Source organism: Onychomys torridus, chromosome 11, assembly GCF_903995425.1.
Source record: "Onychomys torridus chromosome 11, mOncTor1.1, whole genome shotgun sequence".
In the NCBI taxonomy this organism is placed as follows: Eukaryota; Metazoa; Chordata; class Mammalia; order Rodentia; family Cricetidae; genus Onychomys; species Onychomys torridus.
The window spans coordinates 83,455,166-83,478,560 of NC_050453.1; the positions used below are offsets into that span (position 1 = coordinate 83,455,166).

General features: G+C 33.8%; 1 protein-coding gene and 1 pseudogene across 4 annotated transcripts in view; one reads left to right on the forward strand and one right to left on the reverse strand.

Moving 5' to 3' along the window:
* Cdh19 (cadherin 19) overlaps positions 1 to 23,395 on the forward strand; it is a 126,963-nt gene that overhangs the window by 90,068 nt on the left and 13,500 nt on the right. For all 4 annotated transcript variants that reach the window (XM_036202392.1, XM_036202395.1, XM_036202394.1 and 1 more), the window contains 3 exons: positions 3,342 to 3,526; positions 4,020 to 4,273; positions 7,833 to 7,954. In XM_036202392.1, the coding sequence (XP_036058285.1) occupies positions 3,342 to 3,526; positions 4,020 to 4,273; positions 7,833 to 7,954 (561 nt within the window). The remainder of the gene's footprint in view (positions 1 to 3,341; positions 3,527 to 4,019; positions 4,274 to 7,832; positions 7,955 to 23,395) is intronic.
* On the reverse strand, positions 268 to 921 carry LOC118593119 (annotated as a pseudogene).

Genomic DNA, 23,395 nt, shown 5'->3' on the forward strand with positions numbered 1-23,395 from the left:
ACATCAACATTTTGGGCTGTACATAATTTAAAGAAACATCTCACTTTTTGAAATACTGTAATAGCCAATATAAAGATAGAGGCATGCCTTTATGTGGGCACAGGAATGCAATTGAGAAAAGAAAAAAAAATCACACAGGAACTATTCAATTCCTTTAAAATCACTGAGCAAGAAAAGCAACATTGAACTTTTATACTGATTTTATGCAGCTACTATACAGTACCTTGACTTCAATCCAAGAGCCAAGTTAAGACTCCTCTATTTTGGGGTAAACAACTGCATGGTAAACTTAGATGACTTTCCCTCTGGATTTTACCTGGGAGTGGCCTTTTTAATAGTTTATTTAAAAGAGGGCAGGTTTGGCACTTTTATACTGATGTCACCAATGTTAATATTTCTTGGGATCTCAGGAAGATTCATATTCTTTACAGCTGATACAGCACGGACTGGAGCTCCTGCTTAGCCAGCCTCAGATTCCTCCAGTTTATTTTGTGCATCAATTTGTGTAACAATCTCATTCATGTTGGTCTCCAATACCATTCCCCCCATTACCATTTCTGCAAGAATATTGTGAACCTTGTCTACATGGAATATTAAATCCAGTTCACAGACACTTTCAAAACATTTGTTTAATGTTTCCACAAATATTTGAATTAGATCTAAAATGCCAAGCTCACTTTCTGAGGAATCCACACTGAAGACAAAATATAGTGTTGCATAATGACTATAAATCAGTTTGTTGTCAGATCCTCCAATTAATAATCCTCCTTCTAGGAAATTACAAATATTCTCATCTCACTTAGACACCAAATGGAAAATCTCCCTGATGATTTGCTGTTGTGTATCTTCACTATAGGGCTGGTAGAACTTGGAGAGCCGCAGCTTCCCGTGGTTGTTGAAGATGAGGATGGCCTTGATCATGGCTGGGCGGTGCGACGGGGTGGGAGCTGGGGCCAGGGCAGGGGCGGGCATGCCAGCCTCGCCTCCAGGAGCTTGCAGCCACAGCTTCCCCACCTGCCCCTCCCGCACGTGGGCCAGAAAACTAATTATTAATCAGTATTTCTTAATTATCCAGTATAATTTAAATGAGTTACATAAGCATAATACCTTAAATGAGAGTAGAATTGTATATATAGTATAACAAAATCAACTCTAATTATGTATCAATAAAGTAAAATCCATAGCAATGTAAAACAAGTTGTTCTTTAAAAGTAGGTTCAACAATCCACCCTTTTAACCTATCATATCTATATCTATGTCCTATATTTTCAAATCATATTTCCCCTTACTTCTTTTAGAAAGATATTGACTATGACCAATAACAATTTAATCTGCACTAGGACTGAAATGGCAGCTTTGGCTGCTGGCTCTGCCCACCTCAGTTTTCCAATATGGCAGTGGTATTTTTACCACAAGCTCTGGCTCTGGGATCCATGTGTATGACCAACTCTCAGAAACAATGGGTTTATGCCTCCATTAAAGTAGCATGTATCTCAGAAATCTTTTTATTTTGTCTGTAATAGTAAAGGCTAAATTCATCATGCACCACACTGTGTGGCTTTGAGACACCTCTCTGCACTGTGGCAAGAATCTGCCATGCTTCAGGTCAAGCCCACAGTCCATGAACCTGCCATAGAGTAGCTCAAGCCTGTGGGCTGTAGCTGGCCTGAGAGACACACTAGGAAGCTGTTTTTAGCTCTGTTTTAGGATATTTTAAAATGCTTTCTTAGGTTTTAGGTGGAAACTCTTGCCCTGTCTTGGATGCCATTTGTAGTTGGAAGTTATTCTGTGTCCCAGATTGTCAGAAGTAGGGACAAATCTCTCCCACTAGCATCAACCAAGTAAACAGACAGAAGGTTATATTAATTATAACTGCTCATCTATTAGCTCAGGATTCCTATTGACTAGCTCTTACACTTAAACTCAGTCCATTTCTGGTAATCTATATGTTGCAACTTGGTTCTGTGGCTTTACCTGTGTGCCATTACATGCTGCTCCCTGGATGGCAGTCTGGCATCTCCTGAATCAGCTTTTCTCTTCCTAGAATTCTAATGTTTGCTTATCCCACCTAAACTCCTGCCTGGCTACTGGCCAATCAGCAGTCTATTAAACAAGAATACAAAAGCATTTTCACACAGCAATGTATGTTCCTAAGTATGCCTCTTGGATGTGTTCCAGAATCCCCTAGAACTTGGGTTACAGCTATTTGTGGACACCCTGGTATCTGAGATAGGAATTATACTTTGACCCACTGAAAGAGCAGTCAGAGCAATTAACCACGGATCTATTTTCAGCCCCCATAAACTTCTTTTAAATGTATCATAACAAGTCGTTATTTTAATTTTAAGTATCACAGGGTTTATTTTTTTAATGAAAGAAGCACCTGTGTACAAATGGTTGTTAAAAATAAAGTGGTATAATATCAGAAATATTTAACTAGTAATATTTTATGTTTAAAACAATACAAAACTTCCAAAAAACATTCATGAAATGATTTGAGGAAACTCATAATAGAACAAGCATCTATTTAATTTCATTCTATATAATTCTTTTCATTTTCCAAATTACTGTTTTCAGAATATTAACATGAAAGACCATTCCTATCTCTCAGTGTACATCATAAATAATACTACAATAACTGTATCTTTCTTTATGACATTTATTAATGTTATTTCTCAAAAAGTGAAGAAATACATACATGTATTTTATAGTTATATCAGATATATTCTAAGTGATCTATCATAATTTTTTATGACCATTCAATGAAATTATCATCATATCTAATACTGCTGAACTATCACTATACTTACATTCCATCTGTTTTAGATTAAAATTTCTGTTTTTATTATGGTTTTGCAACTCAAGATCAAAGTCTCAGAATTATACTGTTATATTTAGAGCTCAATGATTTGTGTTCAGTCTAATCTTATACTTAAATTTATTGGTAAAATCAGATATCAAAAATTGTTCATGCAAAATTTAGAAATTATTTTTAGCAAACTTAATTAGGTTAGATATTAGGATATAATAAGAATAAACTAACAGTTTTGAGAATAAATGTATAAATATAAATTTGAAGTAGGCATAACAGTAGGATGCATTTTGGAGAAAATTCTGATAATTAAATAGATGTTAAAAAATTATCCAATTTCTAAAAAGAGGGGAAAATAATAAATGTATATGTACATATCTAAGAGAGATAAAAAGACATTTTAAAATACAGAGCATGTAGCTAGCATGAAAGACATGGATTTTCCTAGGAACACAAAGAAAATATGATAAAGCTGGAAGTTTCATATGATAAAAATTTATTATAAATAACTTGAATTTTGCTTATAAAGGTTTCTACCGCTTCAGTGTATCTGAGTCTGCACCCAATGGTACATCTATAGGAAAAATTGTGGCCTATGATGATGATGTAGGAGAGAATGCAGAAATGGACTACAGCATTGAAGAGGACGATTCACAAACATTTGGCATCATCACTGATAATGAGACTCAAGAAGGTATAATTATACTAAGAAAGGTACAAATATTTAAATCATTTTCTTTAAAGAATATTGCAAATTCTAATAAAATACATGTAATTATTTGTAATTGTTTGCTTCACTAATAATTGAACTGAGAGATCATGATATGTAGCTTGGAAATACAAATAATTTAGAGATAAGCAATGTAGATTTTTTAAGGGACCTCTTAAGTTACATGTGTTCTTAAAATTATTTCAAATAAAAACTAATTTGGAACTAATAAGATAGTATTTCTCAACTTTCTAAACTAAGACCATGAATATAAAAATTTATTTCTAAATTAAAGTATAGTTATTTCAAATAAGCTTTTGGTAGTGGTCTGAAAAAATTCTAATTTTGATACCTGATTAATGGCTGTAACCAATGAATTTTCATACAATAAAATCAAACATGGAGGAAAAGAATTAAGAAATAAATAAGTTAACGGTTTCTAAGTTAATCTGGGTTAACTAAAATTATTTCTTCTGAACACACTGCATTTATTTGTAGAAAATTGATTTTGAGAACCAGAGCCATTACGGTATTAGAGTTAAAGTTAAAAACCACCATGTTGATGAGGAACTTGCACCAGCCCATGAAAATGCCTCCTCAACCTACATTAAAATTCAAGTGGAAGATGAAGATGAACCTCCTGTTTTTGTCTTACCATATTATATATTTGGAATTCCTGAAGAAATGCCATATGGATCAATGGTTGGAACAGTATCTGCTATAGACACAGATCGAAGACAATCTCCTATAAGGTGGGTCATCAGGTTTACTTATATTAATAAATGACTGAAGAGGTTGGCATGAAATTATGTCTATTGAAAATATAAAACAAGACTTTTGTAACTTAGATCTTTATGCATTATTTAATGGACTTGTCAAAAATAATAAACAAATTTAAATGTCCTGTGTTCCAGATGCATTGAAACAGTTAGGGTGAAAAATATTCAAGAATAGACAATCGTCACCTAAAATTCAGCACAGTTCACTTGAGTGTGTGTGTGTGTGTGTGTGTATGTGTGTGTATGTGTGTGTGTGTGTTAGATCATGCTGGCTGTATCCTTGAACACACAGAGATCCTGCCGAGCTCTGCCTCCCAAGTGCTTGGATTAAAGGTGTGCACCACCACTGCCAAGTTTCTGCTATGGCTTGCTCTGACCCCAAGGCAACTTTATTAACATACAAGTAAAATCACATTTCAGTTCCATAAAATATCACCATATTTCCCCTTTTCTATTTTAATAAAAAATAAAAAAGGGAAAAAAGTTATAAATAATATAAGAAAAAAACTATATATAAAAGTACAGTAACTATATATTATATATACAAGCAAAAAAAATACCTAAAAATAGTCTCAACCATTCGTATTTGACAAATTAGTTACTCTTCATTTTTATACAAGAACAGGGGAAATGTGGTGGTATTGTATTCCCCAAAATATTGTGCAGGCTAATAAATTTATCTGGGGTCAGAGAACAGGATGGCCACAATATTAAACATGAGGATAGGCAGTGGTAGCACAGGCCTTTAATCCTAGCATTCTAGAGACAGAAATCCCTCTGGATCTCTGTGACAGTTGAGGATTCATCAGTCTTGAACTGGGTAGGCCAGTTCAGGCACGCTTTATTCTATTGCTAGTAGTCTAAGCTGGGGTCATTCTTCTGAATTCCTGGGAACTTCCCTAGCACAAGGTTTATTCCTACCTCCATGGTGTCTGCCTGTATCAAGATACCTGTTTCATTACTCTCCCACTCTGCCCCTATTCCAACTCAGCCATCGTGTTCCCTTATGTTCTCATGCCCCATCCTCTACCCTCTATTGCCCTCCTTTGCCCCAAGTTTACTCAGGAGATCTCATCTATTTCTTTTTCCCATAGTGATTCATGCATCCCTCTTAGGGTTCTCCTTGTTATCTAGCTTAATTTGAATGGTTTTATTCTTATATTATACTTGTGATTGTAATATAATTATATTATTTTTCCATTCATATATAACCTCTTTTTTTCTCTTTAAAAATCCATGATCTCTGTTTTCATTAATTGTCACATGAATATATGTGACATATACATATATATGCATATACATATTGTGTACATGTATACTTGTATACATGTTTTCAGAGTTGACCATTTGATATTTGATACCACTTTGTGTGTTCCTCCCTGGGTAAGATTATTTCTCCCATCTTCTGCATTCTTTTGTTACCTGCAATTTTTTGTGTAGGCTTGAAATCTCCTTGGGATTTTCACATCTACTTTGGCATGTATACTGATGTTGTCCTTGCTCAGCTCATGTTTCCACAGTCAGGAAGATGAAATTACAAGGCTGTAGCTTCTGACATTCCTGGTAAAAACAATCTCACAAATTTTTTTCCTGATCTTTTGACTCCTATAATATTTTTGCTCCTTCATCAGCATGATTCCATGAGCAGTAAGTGTGGGAGTGTCATATAGCAATGTGCACTGGGACAGGGCTCCACATCTCTGTGATTTGATTGGTTGTGATTTTCAGTAATGGTCTATATCTGTTGCAAAGAGAAGCTTCCCTTATGAGGGGTAAGAACTATACTATTCTGTGGCTACCACAACAACAAATAATGTGTCAGGATAATCACAATGGCGCAGGAGCAGCACACATATCTTGGTGGTAACCAAGCTATCCAATAGTACTTATGCCCTACTCAACAAGAGGAAAATTATGACTGATCCTAGAAACATAGCCAAAAACTCAGTGCTAGTGAGGTCATGAATAATGGAGGTGGGTCCTATGGCAACCAGTTTACAAAAACATCATAGTTCCTACATAGGTTTTTACTTCTAATTTAATTTTTCGATTGAATGTCGATGAATTTATTTGATATTGGCTTTAGTTCCTAATTTCTAGCAGATGTTTATAAATTTATGAAAAACATCATTTCTCAACAAGCTTTTAATGGGCTTTGTCTGGAATGGTGTTTTACCAAAACAGAATTTGATGTTAAATAAAATACAACCATTAAAGTGATGATTTTTTTGAGAATCTATTTAATCAAAAATGTACCACTTGTAGATATTTAAGTAAATACATCTAAATATTTCCCATTAAATGAATATAAAAATGAAACTCTTCTAAAGTGCCATTCTTTCTACTTCCTGTTTCTCTTGAACACCAAGCCTCATATTAGTATACTATTTTTTAAAACTTGTCGACTCAAGTTTAAAATAAACTCATCCCTGCAACATAATAATAGCAAATCTCATATATGTTTTTGGAAAGTCTTAAGAATCTGTTTGTAATAAGATTAAGCCCTAGATATTACTCATCATTGTTATTATTAATCAGTCTCAATATGTTGCCTCAAGGCTATGGTCAGGTTTCAATCTCAAGCAGATAAAACATGATGAGTGCCTCAAATTTTCTTTTGTTATAGATTTGAGACAACACTTTTCAGACTTTTCCAGTCTGAAAGAATTTGTATGACAGCTACTTTCCAAGAATAGCAAATTAAATCCATCATCAATATGTTTACTCCAAATGAAGCATTAGTAGATCAAAAAGGTTTCTAATATTTGAAGTTTATTTCCCCAAAAAGTTAAGTGTTGATATGTTATGTAATGAAAATTTAATATTCCTAAAAAATACAAAAATGTTTGTTTGAAACATTTACAGATAAGCATATTTGTATATGTGATAGAACTTACTGATTTAAGCAATGTCCATGGTATTTGATAGAGATTAACAGGATTGGAATGAACTAAGGTAAGTTACTTCTCAAAAGGAAGCAATAACAGGTTGGCAGAAATTTCATTTATGATCTAGGTGTATTTTGGTTCATTAAAAAAAACAAAACAAACAAAAAAACATGTATATTGATTTCTTTCAGCTGTGTCCTTCACCACTTCAGACTATGGCATGGATATGAATAGGAGAGTATTTGCATTTATAAACCTGTTTAATTTTAAAATCCTTTTAATTTCAACTTTTCAAAAATTATTTAAGTTAGTTTTGGACATTATATTATAATCACATTATTTGCTTCTTCCCTTTTATTCCTACAAATCTTCCCATATAAGCCCCCTACTGTCTTTCAAATTTAGGGTCTCTTTTTTCCCCATTAATTGCTGTTTTGTGACTGTTTTAAAACAGCATTTATTCTGGCCAGAATCTAATAAATGAATGTAGTTTCATGGAATTATTAAGTATCATCTTAGCAATGGAAAAAAAATATATTATACACTTTAATTTACCTTATAGCTTTGAAAGTGTGTACTTCATATACAATTGCTATAAATTAAATAATACTATCTGTATTATATCTCTTTTTCTTTTGGTACAGTTATTCACTAACTGGAAGCAAAATGTTCCATATCAATGACAATGGAACAATAATTACCAATGACCTCCTTGACAGGGAGGTCAGTGCTTGGTATAACCTGAGTGTCACAGCCACAGAAACATGTAAGTCCTGATAAACCAGTCTCACAGTTAACTGCTATATGTTGTAAACAATTATGCAATTTTGATATTAGAAATTTATATATGTTAAATGTTGTAGAAATTAAACTAAAAATTAATACGTAACTTTATATATGTAGGCCATTTATTTTAATTTAGAAACTGCTCACTATAATTCAAGTTTCTTATGACCTCACTACTAAATTCCGTTGTTTTCTTATTTAACAATTATGGCAGGTTGCGTTTGCACACACCTTTAATCTTAGCACTAAGGAGGCATAGACAGGTGGATCTCTGTGAGTTCAAGGCGACCATGTTCTATAGAGTGAGATCCAGAGCAGACACCAAAACTACCTGGAAAAACCCTATCTTCAAAAACCAAAAGAAAAAAGTTATAGGCTTAATGAAGAAAAGATTAATAAAACACACATTATAATGAAAAACAACTTTTAAATTAAAATATATTTATTATACAACAATGTGTTATTATGGTTTTTGATAGTTAAATATTTGTATTGACAATAAAAATTAAGAGATGTTTCATAACTTTTAGCATATATTCTCCATTTTTATTCTTAAATGGTATGTTTAATGAAAATAATATGTGCATTCAAAAACCATGTACATTTGGAAAGACAGTTATAATGCTACTGACTAGGTATTGCCTCCTAAATTTGGCATTTACTAAAATAATACCGTAACTTTGTTTCACAACTGTGCAAATAGTTAAGCCGCTGAGTGAAATTATAAGTTATTTCTTCTTAACCTTAACAGATTAGACTATTTATATATTTGTAGATAATATGTAAAAGCTGAACACAAATGTCTCAACCATATCCTATTTTTGAATGAAATATTAGAGCTGTTTTTGTACATTAGTAGCAAAGCACATTTGACATGAATATTGTTTTAATCTGATTATGTTGTAGAAGGTGAAACACTCAATGAACATTTATTGGTTATCTGTATATCTAAAAACATGAATTTATTTAGAAATTGTGCTCACAGTTCCTATTTTCAGAAAGTCATATATTAATTATCAGCAGTGACCAGTTCTTTGTTCCCCTGCTTTCTAATCATTCAGAAACAGGCAGCTTATGTCTTTTCTTATTATAAAAATAGATCTAATCACACCTGTTTGTTGTATGCTTTTGCCCACTAAATTGTGAATTAATCATTATCTGATCACTTATATTAATTAAAGATAAAAGCTATATATATATATATTTTATTTAGTCAATGAACATAGTACAGCACAGTGGAAGATTAAAATTGTACATAAAGTATTGTAATTCTCCTTATCATTGATTTTATAGATAATTACAATAATGTTTGTGACTTTTTTAACATTTGTTAAGGCTCAAAGAATATGCCTGTCTTATAACTCACTACTTTTAGTTAATATGTGACATTTTAGACTGGAGAACTAATTTAGCATATTTGTTCATTTTTTTTTACCAATATGTTAGTTATATATTAAAGCAAGACAGATGCCTATGGATTTAGATTTTGAATAATTACATGGAAAAGGGTAATAGAAATATAATTACTGGTTTTTGCAGACAGAAAATGCTAAGATTTTCCATGTTAGAAACATGAAGAGGCTTATTATGACACTCTGCCAAGCCATTGTGAAAAATAAATCAAGTCAGTTCAAGAGAAAATTATAATTTTAAAAAGAGATTTCTCTATGAAATGACTTTCAGATTATAAGGATTTTAATTTGTCAAAACTTTAGAATTAAGTCACTTCAAGCTTTTGTCATACATGATGAGAGTAAAATAAATAATTTATCTTCTTACACTAGGTGTACAAAATAAATGATTAGGAAGAATCTTTATAAACTCTAGACAGTATTTTTATTTATATTTGTTTATTTGTGATACATGTATATATAAGTTTGTGAACATACATAAGCATATATTGGTGCATATCAAGAGGTAAAAAAAAATAACTAGAGAGAATTTATTCTCTTATTACTAAATGAATTTTAGATGTAGATGTCAGGTCTTCAGACTTGTGGCAGCCCTGTTTGTTTAATGAGCTATGTAAGTGGCGCTATAGTCAGTATTTGTAGTATCAAAATGTTCTAATTTTTGTTTTTTTGGTTTTTCGAGACAGGGTTTCTCAAAAATGTTCTAATTTTTATAAATATAAAAATAATAGAACTAACAAAAGCATATTTGGATAAAAAACTTGATTATTCAACTAGTTATTTTTTGTATTTTTAAATCAAATGATTGCTGATAATGAGGAAAAAGTGCTAGCAAAATTGTCTTTTAGTTGCTTTTTAAAATTTAAACATATGAGCAAGGTAAATTTAAGTACTGTCAAGTAGAATCAACATTAACAGAAATCATTAAATTGAAAGAAAGTCACTGCTCATTCAAATGACTAATTCAATGTTTACATATTTGAAGTCTTCATATAATTATTATTTGTCAGTCAAAACTCAGGAGTCAGATATCAGGTTAAGAAATTGATAGAAAAGAGAAAGGGTGGAAAAGCAAGCAGTGACCCTCTCTCTCTTCTTTCTCAATCCAAAGGGCCAAGAATCTATAAGACCTTCTATACTGCTTCCTGTGTCTCTCTATAATGTTCTCAGTACTCCCAAATGTCAATGGCTGATTTTGGTCAGCTAGAATCTAGCTCTGTCCTCTGATTCAAATTAAACTTGACTGACAGTATTGGGAGTGTTTGAGTGTGATCTAAATACCCCACAATATTTTCCCTTCTTGTTTATATACAAATCAAAGGTTTTAGCTCCAACTCAGTAAAACTATATACAATAAAAAAAAATTATTGGGTAAGAATTATAGTCTCAATGTCCAGTCCATTTACATTTGACAAATTCAGAGAAAATACTCCCTTATATGCCTCATCTTTTGGATAAGATATAATAGATAATGGAGTAAAAAATAAAAAGTGAAATCCTATCTTATCCCAAAGACAGGACAGAAATTGGAGTAAATAGTGTATAAAGTTTAGTACCTAATTCACTTTCTATCCTAACTTGTATTGTCAATCCCAAATTATCATTTTAGACCTCAAAACATTTTCTTAGATAAACAATTTATGCTTTTATGGCTCTCAAACTTATACCCTTTATATTTTTGTGTGTGTGTGAGATACGTTTCTGAATTTACTAACAAAGGAAACTGTCTTCAGCCTCATTAAAAACCTAAGAAGGGTATAATATTACTTGAATAAACAGTAAGAGTGGAGCCAACAACTTCCAACATTATAGAAAAGACAGTGACATTTGGATGCCTGGACAGTCATGCAAGTTTCCTCTTCAAAACTGAAACACCTGTCTTTCACTTAGAGGTCTTGAATATCTGACAGACTTTTTGGTGAAGCAAGAATTTTGAGGAACCATCCTATCTTGTTTTGACAATGTTTGGTTATCATCTTCTATCCTCTAATGCTTGTCCAATTTGGACAGCAAATTGTAACCAGTCAAGACAAGGGTAAATTATTCCCCACTTAATAAATTTGCCACAATGAAAGCAAATGATATGGAGATACTTTGATACCCATCATCTTATTTTGAAGTAAATTGGTACTGACAGAAGTAGACATAACTCACTGTCATGAAAAGACACGTTATTAAAACATCTTAAATGCCATATTTTGTATGTCTCTGAAGTGTTTGAGGCCATCTGCCTATCTGAAATATGTATATATTTGACATTGAAAACATATCTAAAATGGTCACAGACTTTATTGTTGTAGATGACTACTGTTAAACTACATTTCATAATTATTTTTAGAAGTTTTTAATAGTAGCCTTTAAGGACTAGAACTTTACATTACATTTTAAAATGTGTTACATAGGCACTACAAGAGTAGAAACATATACAGTACATTAAAACAAAAATAAACATAAATTTGTATCAATATACAAAACTACCTCAAATAAGAATATATATAGTAGCAAAAATAACCTTTTAATTTGTATCAATACACAAAAATACCTTAAATGAGGGTGGAAACATATATGCAGTATAACAAAAATAACCATAAATTTGTATCAAATATAAAAGTCCGCACAAATATGAAACATTTAAGACTATTAGTTGCTTTTTTTTAGTTTGAAAATATATTCAATAATCTACCCTTTTATCTTTACATCACTATATCCCTTTTTTCTTTTCAGAATGATATCCCTGAATCTAATCTCCTTTACTTAGTTTCCTTTCTGACAATATCAATTTGCAAAGAATATACCCTAAGCCATGATAATCATCTGTAATTCATGTAATCACCAAAATCTACAAATTGCACTTCCTGGGAATGTGGATGTAATGTTCTTAAAATTACTTCTTGTTGTCTGGGGGTGAAGGTATCTTTAAAGGACACTGAAAATTTTGAGATAATGGTCGATTCCTGGGAGACCTAGCTACTTTCCTTTTTCTGTGTGATGGGAAAGTGCAGCACTTATCTGAATTATTGGTTGGTGTAGTCCATGTAGGTCCACAGTCTCATGTAGTTACCTTGAAATTGTTTTGAGCAATTTGTAATTGAAAGTTGATTATTGGATGGTGTTTATCTGTTTAATGACATTATCACAACCCAGGTAAAATTATCATTGTGCAATCCTATCATCATTTTGGAGACATCAAAATTGGCTGATAGGAAGGAAGTGGCTCAATGAAGAAAACTTAAACACTTTTACTATGCAGTAGATCTAGGAGAGGTTTAAGGACTAGAAACTAGATGAAGCCTAATTCTAGAATTAACTAGTACTCTATATGACCATTAATATTGCAAAAGAAAGCATATATATATATATATATATATATATATATAATTAAATAATTATTAAATAATATTTATCTTAAGACAAATTTCAAAGAGTCATAATAAAACTAAGGGATTATGAGATTGGTAGCAATAGGATAGTCCCTTAATTTTATTTTTTCTTCTGCCCCATACCATTTGGCACTTCTGACATAAGACAGAGATTTCAGAGTTTTCCTTTACAAGCATGTTTGGGTTTAGAGAAGAAGAGAGCCATAGTTCAACTCCAAAACCAGATTTAATTATTAATTGAATTGGGACTATAGAAAGATCATTTGAATTACTTGTCTTTAGAGAACAGCAGAAACAACCATTTGGGAAGATTTATGAAATGTTATGCAGTAAGAAATGTGCTACACCATTAGGCCGATTTACTCTCTTGGGACATATTCTCTGGATGATTCACTGTTTTACTTCAGACATCTCATTTGTCCAATCATCTTCTAATTCCTTAATTGAATACTTTCATTCTCCTGGAAACATAGTAACAAAACCATACTCCAATCCAATTTTGGCAGGTCATAGCTGATCTTTTGTTAGTCTTACAAGCTTAGAGTGAAGGGCCAGGCTGTTTGATGAACTATCACTTCTCCTAATCAATAAGTTTCTCTTGTTCAAATCTAATCTTTATCCATTTTGATGGTTTCCATAGCTTTTCTTTTTCTGTGGAAACAAAAGAAAAAGCTCTTCTACAATGTAACACATATCCTGTTTTCCATTCAGAGATCAACACATCTTTAAAGTGTACAGGATGATTTAATTCAGCAGATTTTTTTCTATTATCCAATGTCTCTCCATAGCTGCCATTCCTTTCTCATTATCATTAAAAAATTAAAATTAATATGTAATTCTGTTATCTATCTCTGGGGAATGGTATTACCATTTTCTATTTATTAAGCATATGTTTGAAAGAGTGATTTGATCTTTATATAAATTCTTGTCCTGTAAGATTGTGTACTATATCTATAATATGCTTTCTATTGCAATATGAAAAAAATTGTTTCATTTTACTAGAGACATATGCTAGATCACTGTCAGTCTTAATATGCACAGGTACTTTCATGGTGGCCATAACGTCTAATAATTTTATAATAACAAAATCAGCTTTTTCAGAACTCAATGCAGTTGCCCATGGATTCTTGAATATGTGTCTAGGTTACAGTGCACATATTTTAAATTTTCAAACTCTGCAAAATGAAACACATCCATTTGCCAAATTTAATTTCTTTGAGAACATTTTACATTACTTCCTGAAAGTAGTGGGGTTTGGTTAAAGAAAGAACAAGTAGGACATTTCCTTTGTTTGTTACCAAGTGATAAAAATCATCTTTCTTTAATACCTTGCAAATAACATGGTATTACTTGTGAAATTCTGAAGCTACTAGCATATTTGCTATGAATACCAGATCAATTTTATCAGTATGTTGTGCTGGAGGGCCTGGTAACCAGTATAGGATCTGATAAGTTTTATATACAAGAGATGATTTCTATTTCTGATTATGATTTGTAATTGAATAAATGGGAAGGTTAATTATGAATCAACTTCAGGATATGTACAGTGGTTTAAATATGTAAAACAATTTTTAAATGTATTGAAAGACAGTTCCTATATTAAGAGTTTGGGAAAAATCTATTAGTACCATGAGTATAGCACATAGTTCTTAATTTTGAACAGAATCATCAAGGTTTTGAGCCAGATTTACTTAAGTTTCCTGCCTTTTCTTACTTTTTGCAACTTTATGGAATGTGATGTTCTAGAAATTGGTGTTTGTGGTTGACATATTGTGTACCCCAATAAACTTATCTGGGAATCTGAGAACCAAATAGCCAGTAGATTACACATAAAGGTTAGACAGTGGTAGCACATGTTTTTAATACTAGCATTCTGAAGGCAGAGATTCATTCAGATCTCTGTCAGTTCAAAGGCCACACTGGAAAGAGCCAGGCATGGTGACACACACCTTTAATCCCAACACTTGAGATCTCATGTCTTGCTTCAGAAAGACACATGCCTTTAATCCCAGGAAGTGATGGCAGGAAACAGAAAGGCATATAAGGCATGAGGACAAGGAACTAGAGGCTTCTAAGCTTTTAGGCTTTTTAGCAGCAGTAAAGCTCAGCAGTTCAGGTGAGATCTACTCAGATGAGGACTCAGAAGCTTCCAGTTTAAATAAGCAGGATTGGCTGAAAGGTTGGTGAAATGAGATTCACTGTGGCCTCTTCTGCTTCTCTGGTCTTTTGGAATTCACCCCAATACCTGGCTCCTGAGTTTTTTATAAATAAGACTATTTAAGATTCGTGTTACAGGTGTTTTCCATACTAAGTGAGGAAAAAATCCAATCAGTTCTTGTTATAAATTTAAGTTTCTTGCTTCTGGAATAATTGTTGCTAATATCTCCCAAGAAATTACTACAAGCTCTTTAACAATGTTGATTTTTATGTCTATTTGGAGGCAATTTAAGCATTAGTAGAAGGCATCACAATCCCTGCTTGGTCTATTTCTGCTAATTGTTAAAGTCTTAATTTTTGTTTCAAAATTAATTCAGAAACCTTTCTACATAGGCCTTTATTTATTTTTTTTTACTCTGTTTTGTGGCAAAATATTAATTCTAAGAATCTCTCTGTATAAAAAGTCTTGTGGGAGAAAGAATAGAAATTACAATAATAAGAATACAATCAAAGGCTGGGCAGTGGTGGTGCACATCTTTAATCCCAGCACTCTGGAGGCAGAAGCAGGCAGATCTCTGTGAGTTCAAGGCCAGCCTGGTCTACAGAGCAAGATCCAGGACAGGCACCCAAACTGCACTGAGGAACCCTGTTTCAAAAACAAAACAAAAGTATACAATGAAGTTCTGAATCCAAAGGATTCACACATACATACTGTAATTATTTTTGTACCAAAGACAATTCCTATTCTGTCTCAGCTGATAGTTAATCTTGGATTATTTAAGGCCTTACCTCCTCATAAAGTTTGGACTTTTTTTTTTTTTTTTTAGTTCTTTAGTAGTTAATCTAATTGTGATCTGTAGCCAATTGCTATCTTCCAGCAAATTTGGAAAATTATTAAGCCAGGCAGTTGTGACACATCCTTTTAATCCCTGCATTCTGGAGGCACTTGAAGGCCAATCTCTGTGAGTTGGAAGCCAGCCTGGTCTATAGAGTGAGTTCTAATATAGACTTCAAAAGCTACAACAGAGGCACATGGATCTCTGTGAGTTCAAGGACAGCCTGGTCTACAAAGCGAGTTCCAAAAAAGGTGCAAAGCTACACAGAGAAATCTTGTCTTGAAAAACCGAAAAAAATACAGCAAATAAACAAACAAAACCAAAACACACACACCAGGAAAAGAAAGAAATAAAGAGAGAAAGAGAGAGAGAGAGAGAGAGAGAGAGAGAGAGAGAGAGAGAGAGAGATAAAGGAAGAAATAGAGAAAAAAATCATTAAGAGTTTACAATGTGTCTCCCAACTTTGTTCATTCTGTGGTTGAACTTTTGTAAAATTATCTTATATCCTAGGTATTTAGTAGAATCTCCAATTTGTGTTTTTTCAGAAGCAATTTGTAATCCCAAGAGCAGATTTTTCTTTAGCTCTTCAAATAGTTTTAAGGTATAGTACTCTGATCACTAGTAAGATCTCATCCATATAATGGTTAATTATAAGTTGAGGAAAATCTTTATGAATTATTTCCAATAGTTATTGTATAAAATAATAACACAGCATAGGGCTGTTCAGCATCACTTGTGGAAGAATTTTACACTGATACATTTTAACAGCCTGACAATTACTATTTGTAGGCAAAGTGAAGGCAACATTTCTCTATCATGTTTTTGTTAAGATACAGTTTAAAAAAAAAAAGCAGTCTTTAAAATTACTCACCAAAATCTACTATGAAATTCTGGGCTGGAAAGTGGCCATTCGCTAGGTCACCTTATTTATGTGGCTCTTAAATCTGATAATATTCTCCATTTTCCAGATTTTTTTTTTGAAGTTCTTTTTTTTCCTGGTTTTTAGAGACAGGGTTTCTCTGTGTAGCTTTGTGCCTTTTCCTGGAACTCAGTTGGTACCCCAGGCTGGCCTCAAACTCACAGAAATCTGCCTGCCTCTGCCTCCTGAGTGCTGGGATTAAAGGCTTGCACCACCACCACCTGGCTCCAGATTTCTTTTTAATGACAATATAGGAGCAAGGCAAGGACTGGCCAATTCTTCAATATGTTGAACATTTAACTGTTCCTGTATTAATGTTTTATTTTCTGGATTTTTCAGATGCCAAAACCATTGCTCTACCCAGGCAGTTTTCTCACTTAACCATTTTAAAAGTTGGACTATTAATACCTTTGAATGGTCAGGAGCTGTTTTGCCCTGCTTAATAACAAATACAGGTGAATTTCAAGCTCTGGTTGATTCTTCAATATGCTGAGAATTTTGTTGCTCCTATATCAGTTGTTTTAAGTCCTGCAATTTCTCTGATGTTAAAGTACGTTTCTGAACTCATACAGGCCTGTATACTAACAATTTTAAAAGTAGGATGGTTTGTGCCTTTTTCTTGGACAACCTGAAAGGTCAGTGACTGTTCTTGATAATGCCTTTTAATATTTTTCTCAAAAGTATACATTAATTTATGGTTTGTTCCTGAGATTGGAGGAATGTTATTCTGGGTTTTCCATTGTTTTAATATATCATGTCCCCATAAATTCATTACTATGTTAGCTTCACATGTCTTAATTTACCTAGCTGTTCTTCTGGCATCATACTCTCAATCAATCTTGTACTTTGCTAACATGAAATAGTTTCAATCCCAAGAAACTGATCATTTGCCTCCTCTTTCCACAATGAATTCCATTGTAGCTGATCACCAGCTTCTAATATTGCTGTAGCTAAATCATCCCAATCTTGTGGAATAAGTCTGTTCTGAGTTGCCCAAAAATTTAACTAACATATGCTTCACAAAAGATCAATACATAGCATATGAAACTACTCTTTACTTGAATCTTTTCAAATATAGCATTTCCCTAGGATCCCAGATAACTTCTGAAAGGCCTTAAGGGTACATATCATCTGGTGGTCATTCTTGAATGATAACTGGATAAATTAAGTTTGATTTTCTAGTAACATTGGGATGTTCCTCTTCAGTTTCATAATACAATGTTATGCTAGGTTCTGTTCTAAATTCTTCTGTTTGTGCATGTGTATTCTTCTTAGTTTCATTAGTAGATGTTTCTAAAGATTGTATCTTATCAGACAATTTTTTAAATCTGATACAGATATCAAAACCACATTTTAAGGATAAAACATGAATTACCAAGCTGATAAAAATTATATTCAACATTATATCTGTCCCAGCTAAGTTGATTATCCCTTCATTAAATGTTTCAATTTTCTTTTCTTTTTTTCTTTTTGTTTTTTGAGACAGGGTTTGTCTGTGTATTTTGAGCCTTTCCTGAAACTCACTCTGTAGCCCAGGCTGGCTTCAGACTCACAGAGATCCTCCTCCTTCATCCTGAGTGCTGGGAATAAAGTCATGCACCACCACCCAGCTAATGTTTTAATTTTCAGTGCATTCATTATGGAACCATGCAGAAAACCTAACTCCCTACATAGTCATATAGTTTCCCATTCATAACATTTGGAAAATATTTTTTTAACAAATTCCCCATTTAGGAATTACCAGGTTACTCAACATATCTGTTGTAAACAATAATAAAATACGAGGCTAGCTGATACTGTAATACACAGCTGGGCAGAGAATGAGAGCAAAACATGGCTTGGCCAAGGACTACTGCAGCTGCTGCTTTGTAGCTGGGGGCTTATAATGTGTAAAAGTGGCAGCAGCAGTAAAAGTATGAGTATGTGTTCAGGTGGCCTGCCTGGCAAGGCAGCAGCCCAAAGGGGAGATCTAGGGTAAGCCTGCAACCAAAAGGAAAGGAAGCACTCCTCCTAAAAATTGTGCATGAGGGGGTATGGAAGAAGCCCACATGGTGACAAGTGACAGCACAGGGGCTGCCTGAAGCACAGAGAAGACTGGCAGTGGGGTCTAACACTGGCAGTTTTTAGGGCCCAATCACCTGTGGCATTTGGATCTGAGGCCTGGTAGCAGATGGAGGTTGCTGTAGAAAGTCAGTAATAGAAAAACACCAGGATCAAGTGGAAGACCTTGAGGGATGGTATAGCAATAATCTTAAGAGTTCTTATTAATAAAAACAAACTGGAGCTGGGTATTGGGGTGAATGCTGGAAGATCAGAGAAGCATAACAAGTCACAGCTACCTCAACTTGCCAATACCTCAGCTGATCCTATTTCCTCAGACTGGAAGCCTCTGTTCTCATCCAAATGGGTCTTAGCTGTTAAATCCTAAAAGCTTAACCTGCTCTAGTTCCTGGTTTTCACACCTTATATACCTTTATGCTTTCTGCCATCACTTCCTGGGATTAAAGCATGTGCTGCCACTGCCTATCCTCATGTTTAATATTGTGGCTGTTCTGTCTCTGACAGTATCATCACATTCCCCCTTTTTTTGTCTAAAAATTTAAAAAGCTTATAACTAATACAAGAAAAATTATCCACTGAATATATATATACATATTCAAGAATTACACTAACAATATCTAGTCCATTAACATTTGACAGATTCAGATTTAAAACCTTTGTGGTGGTATTGTGTCCCCCAAAATATTGTGCACCCTAATAACTTATCTGGGGTCAGAGACAGAACGGCCACAATATTAAACATAAGGATAGGCAGTGGTAGCATACACCTTTAATCCAGATCACATGACAGGCAGATCTCTGTGCATTCAAGGATACAGCCAGCATCGGGACACACACCTTTAATCTCAATACCAACCACAGAAAACCTGGAGGTCTGTACAGACAGGCAGTGATGAGGAGGTCATTTGGTTAGGTTCACAACCAATGAGAAGGCAGAACAGAATGTCTATAAAAATGACAAACACTCAGGAAGTAGGTCTCTTGCTGAGAGAAGGACGGGGGCCGCAATGAAGGGTAAGGTTTTTAGCGCTTAGCTATTACTCTGACCTCTTGGGCTTTCTTTGTGCATTGGCTCTGTGTTTCTTATTTAACAAGATGGTTACAGCTACAGGATGGGGCTAAAAGAAGTCATAATGGCAACTATGGTGGCTGTAAAGCCTATGGCAAGTGGCTACATCGTAATCTCTTGCCCCATATTGGACACCAGATGCAGCTTTTATTTAATTATTTTTTAGTCAATAAAAACTCAGATGTCAGATACAGGATAAAAATCTGCTTGACTAGAGAAGCAACAGAGAAACAACCAATGACCTCCTCTCTCACTATTTCTGTGATCCAAAAGAGCTGAGCATCTTCCTAAGCCCTACCCTCATACTTCCTTTGTATCTTTCTATGTCCTTAATCCATCAAAATCTCTACGGCTAATTTTGGTGAACTAGTAGCTAGCTCTGCCCTCATTTTCAAAGCAAACTTTATTGTCAGTATCAGAAGTGTAAGAGTGCAAAGAAAATATCCCACAACACATATTTATTTAGTTTTAGTTTTATTAGAAAGAATAATCTTACTTTGCCATTTAATAATTATATCATTTATTCTGATTATGGGAATAATGTAATATTTAATTAGTAGCACAATGTGAGCAATCTGACAAGCAGTCAGCTCCTTACCATATTGTGTGTGTGTGTGTGTGTGTGTGTGTGTGTGTGTGTGTGTGTATGTATGCATATTTATGAAACATAACCAAATGATGACCATGACAAATAAATGTGGGGATCATTTGAAGTTCTCCTATATAAATATTTTAATCATGGTATTTGAGAAAAAACTTAGTGATTGTGATTACTGGCTTGTGTTCCAAGGAACATGGGTTTCAATCTGAGCACCAACACTGCTGGTATCCAGCTTCAGCAGGGTTGAGATCCCAGTGAGAATGTATGGAGTAAAGTAGGCAAGAAAAGTAGACTAACACAATCTGAGGGTGAATCAGGAATGCTGCCTGTTGCATTTTTTGGTTTTGCTTTTATCTACTTGACACATGATAGAGTCACCAGGAAAGAGGAAAACTAAACTAAGAAAATGCCCAATCAGATTGTCATAGGTGCAAGTCTGCAGTACTGGCCAATCAGTGTTTTATTAAACCAGTATAAAAAAGCATTATTCCATAGCATTTCTCCTTTTCTGTATAATTAAAAAGGAAGGTTTTAACTTTAACATAATAAAATTATACATAACAAAACAATTATCAAGCAAGAATTATAATTAAAATATCTGGTCTATTTATGTTTGGCAAATTCAAAGAAAGTATTCTATTTATCCTATATCTGTGAGTCTAAGGTTCCATATCTAAATCATCTTTTATCATAACTAAGGAAAATTTAACTATCTAGTCTTCCAATACCTCAGAAGGATCCAACATTACCTAAGTAAATAGGAATAGCATTGTAAGCAACTTCCAAAATCTGGAAATGACAGAGACAACTGCCTTCCTGAAGAGTCATCCAAAGTTCCTCTGCAATGTTTGGGCATCTGTCTTCTGCCCATAGGCCTAGTCTCTCAGTCACTTTTTCCTGTGCCCTGTAGAAAGTCTGTCAGTCTCCTCTGCAAACCAGGAACCTGAAGGAACATCTTGCTTTGCAAAGTTCAATAGTCACCTTCCTATGGGTCCTGCATGTCCAGTCAATACAACATTTTGTCAAGTATTACAGAAAGGAACAGTTTCTTGCCCAAATAGCTTTTTTGCCAAGAAAAAGATAAATTCCATGTGGAGTGTCTTTGATAACCATCTTTCTATTTGAAGTAAATCAGTGTTGCCAGGAGAAGACATGTCTCGCTGTCCAAAAAGTCTAAATTTTTAAAATATTTTAAATGCTATATTATGTAGGTCTTTGAAGTATTTGAAGATTACCTACCTAATTGAAATATATCTATGTATACCTAGAAAACTTAACTAAAATGACTATAGGTTTGACTATCATAGAAGATTATTAATCTCTGTTTTTAATTATCTATTACAACTTAAATGAGCTGCACAAACATAATACCTTAAACAAGAGTAGAAATATACATATAGTTTAACAAAATGATCTTTAAATTTGCATCAATAGACTAAAATCTATACCAATTTAAAACATTTTTTAAAAGTTGTCTTTTAAAAGTAGATTCAATAATCTACCATCTCATCCTATCATATCTATACTAACCCCCCTTTTCTTAGAAGGAGATTGTATTTATAATCAACCCTATTTAAATAAAAATAAACATTTATAAACACTATTTTGGGAATTTGGGCATAGCTTGCCATACTACATCCTGCTGGATGAGAGCTCTGGAAATTTTGGGGACCCTGAGAAAATTAAGAATTATGGGCAAGTCCTGAGTGGAATAGTCTGTGAGGCTGCATTATCTGAGCCAATTGCCTTGAAGTTATTTTTAGATGATGGATTATCTGGGCCATGGTGTCATTGGAGACCTTTCAGGGAGTCTTGGCTGGTCAAACCATATTAGTCTAGAAGCAGTCCACAGGCTCTCATCTTCTGTGGAAACAAAAGCAGAACCTCTTTCCCAAAGCATCAAATCCTTAGATATAAATTTTGAAATTGAGATACCTTTAAAATATACATACTGATTTAACTCAGCAGTTTTTACAATCAAATGTCTCTATGCAGGTAAAAATCCCAAAGATAATATAATCCACACTCTCTGTGTAATATCCATCTTTATGTGTCTTATTTTTATATTACCTTCACTATCTCCTTAAAGACATTATTTTTAAAACAATTTCTTCATACAACTGTGTATATTCATTTTCTGCTCTCTTCCAAGCCTATGTACATACACTGTAAACCATTTAAAGTCTTATTGCATCTGAATCTGCCTTATTGTGAATCTATTGCTTTAAACTGCAATGGTTAGTACTGATGCAGCAGTTTTGGCTGCTGACTCCTCCCATTTCTACTTTTCAACAGGTGGAGATAATTCACTGCCAGCTCTGGGAGCCATGCTGTCTGCTGCGATACAGTGGATCTATGCTTCTATAGAAGAAGCTTATAGCCCAGAGACCTCTTTTTTTTCTGTACTACCAAAAGCTAAATCTGTTGCAATGCAGTGAACTGTGTGGCGTGGAGATGGCACTGTGTACCAGGGCACAAATCCGCCATGCTGTACTCAAGCACACAAGACACTGCAAATGCACCATACTGTAGCTCACAGCTAGCCTGAGAGACATGATTAGGAAGCTGTTTTTAGCTTTGTTTTAGAACATTTCTTTTTTTTTTTTTTAAAGCTTTCTCAAATTTTGGGTACCAAGTTTTGGTGCCATTTGTAGCTGAAAGTTTTTCTGTGGGTCCTGCCAAGCCCCCATAGTCCCATGGCCTGCTTATAAAATAATCACTCAGAAGGTTATATCAATTAAAATTGCTTAGCCATTAGATCAGGCCTACCAATGACTAGCTCCTACACTTAAACTCATCCCATTTTTGTTAATTTACATGTTGCCACATGTTCTATGGCTTTATCTGTGTGTCATTACATGTTGCTCCATGGAGCAGGCTGGCATTTCTTCACTCAGCCTTCCTCTTCCCTGAATTGTCCTTGTCTGCTTAACCCACCTATACTTCCTACCTGGCTACCGGCCAATCAGTGTTTTATTAAACCAGT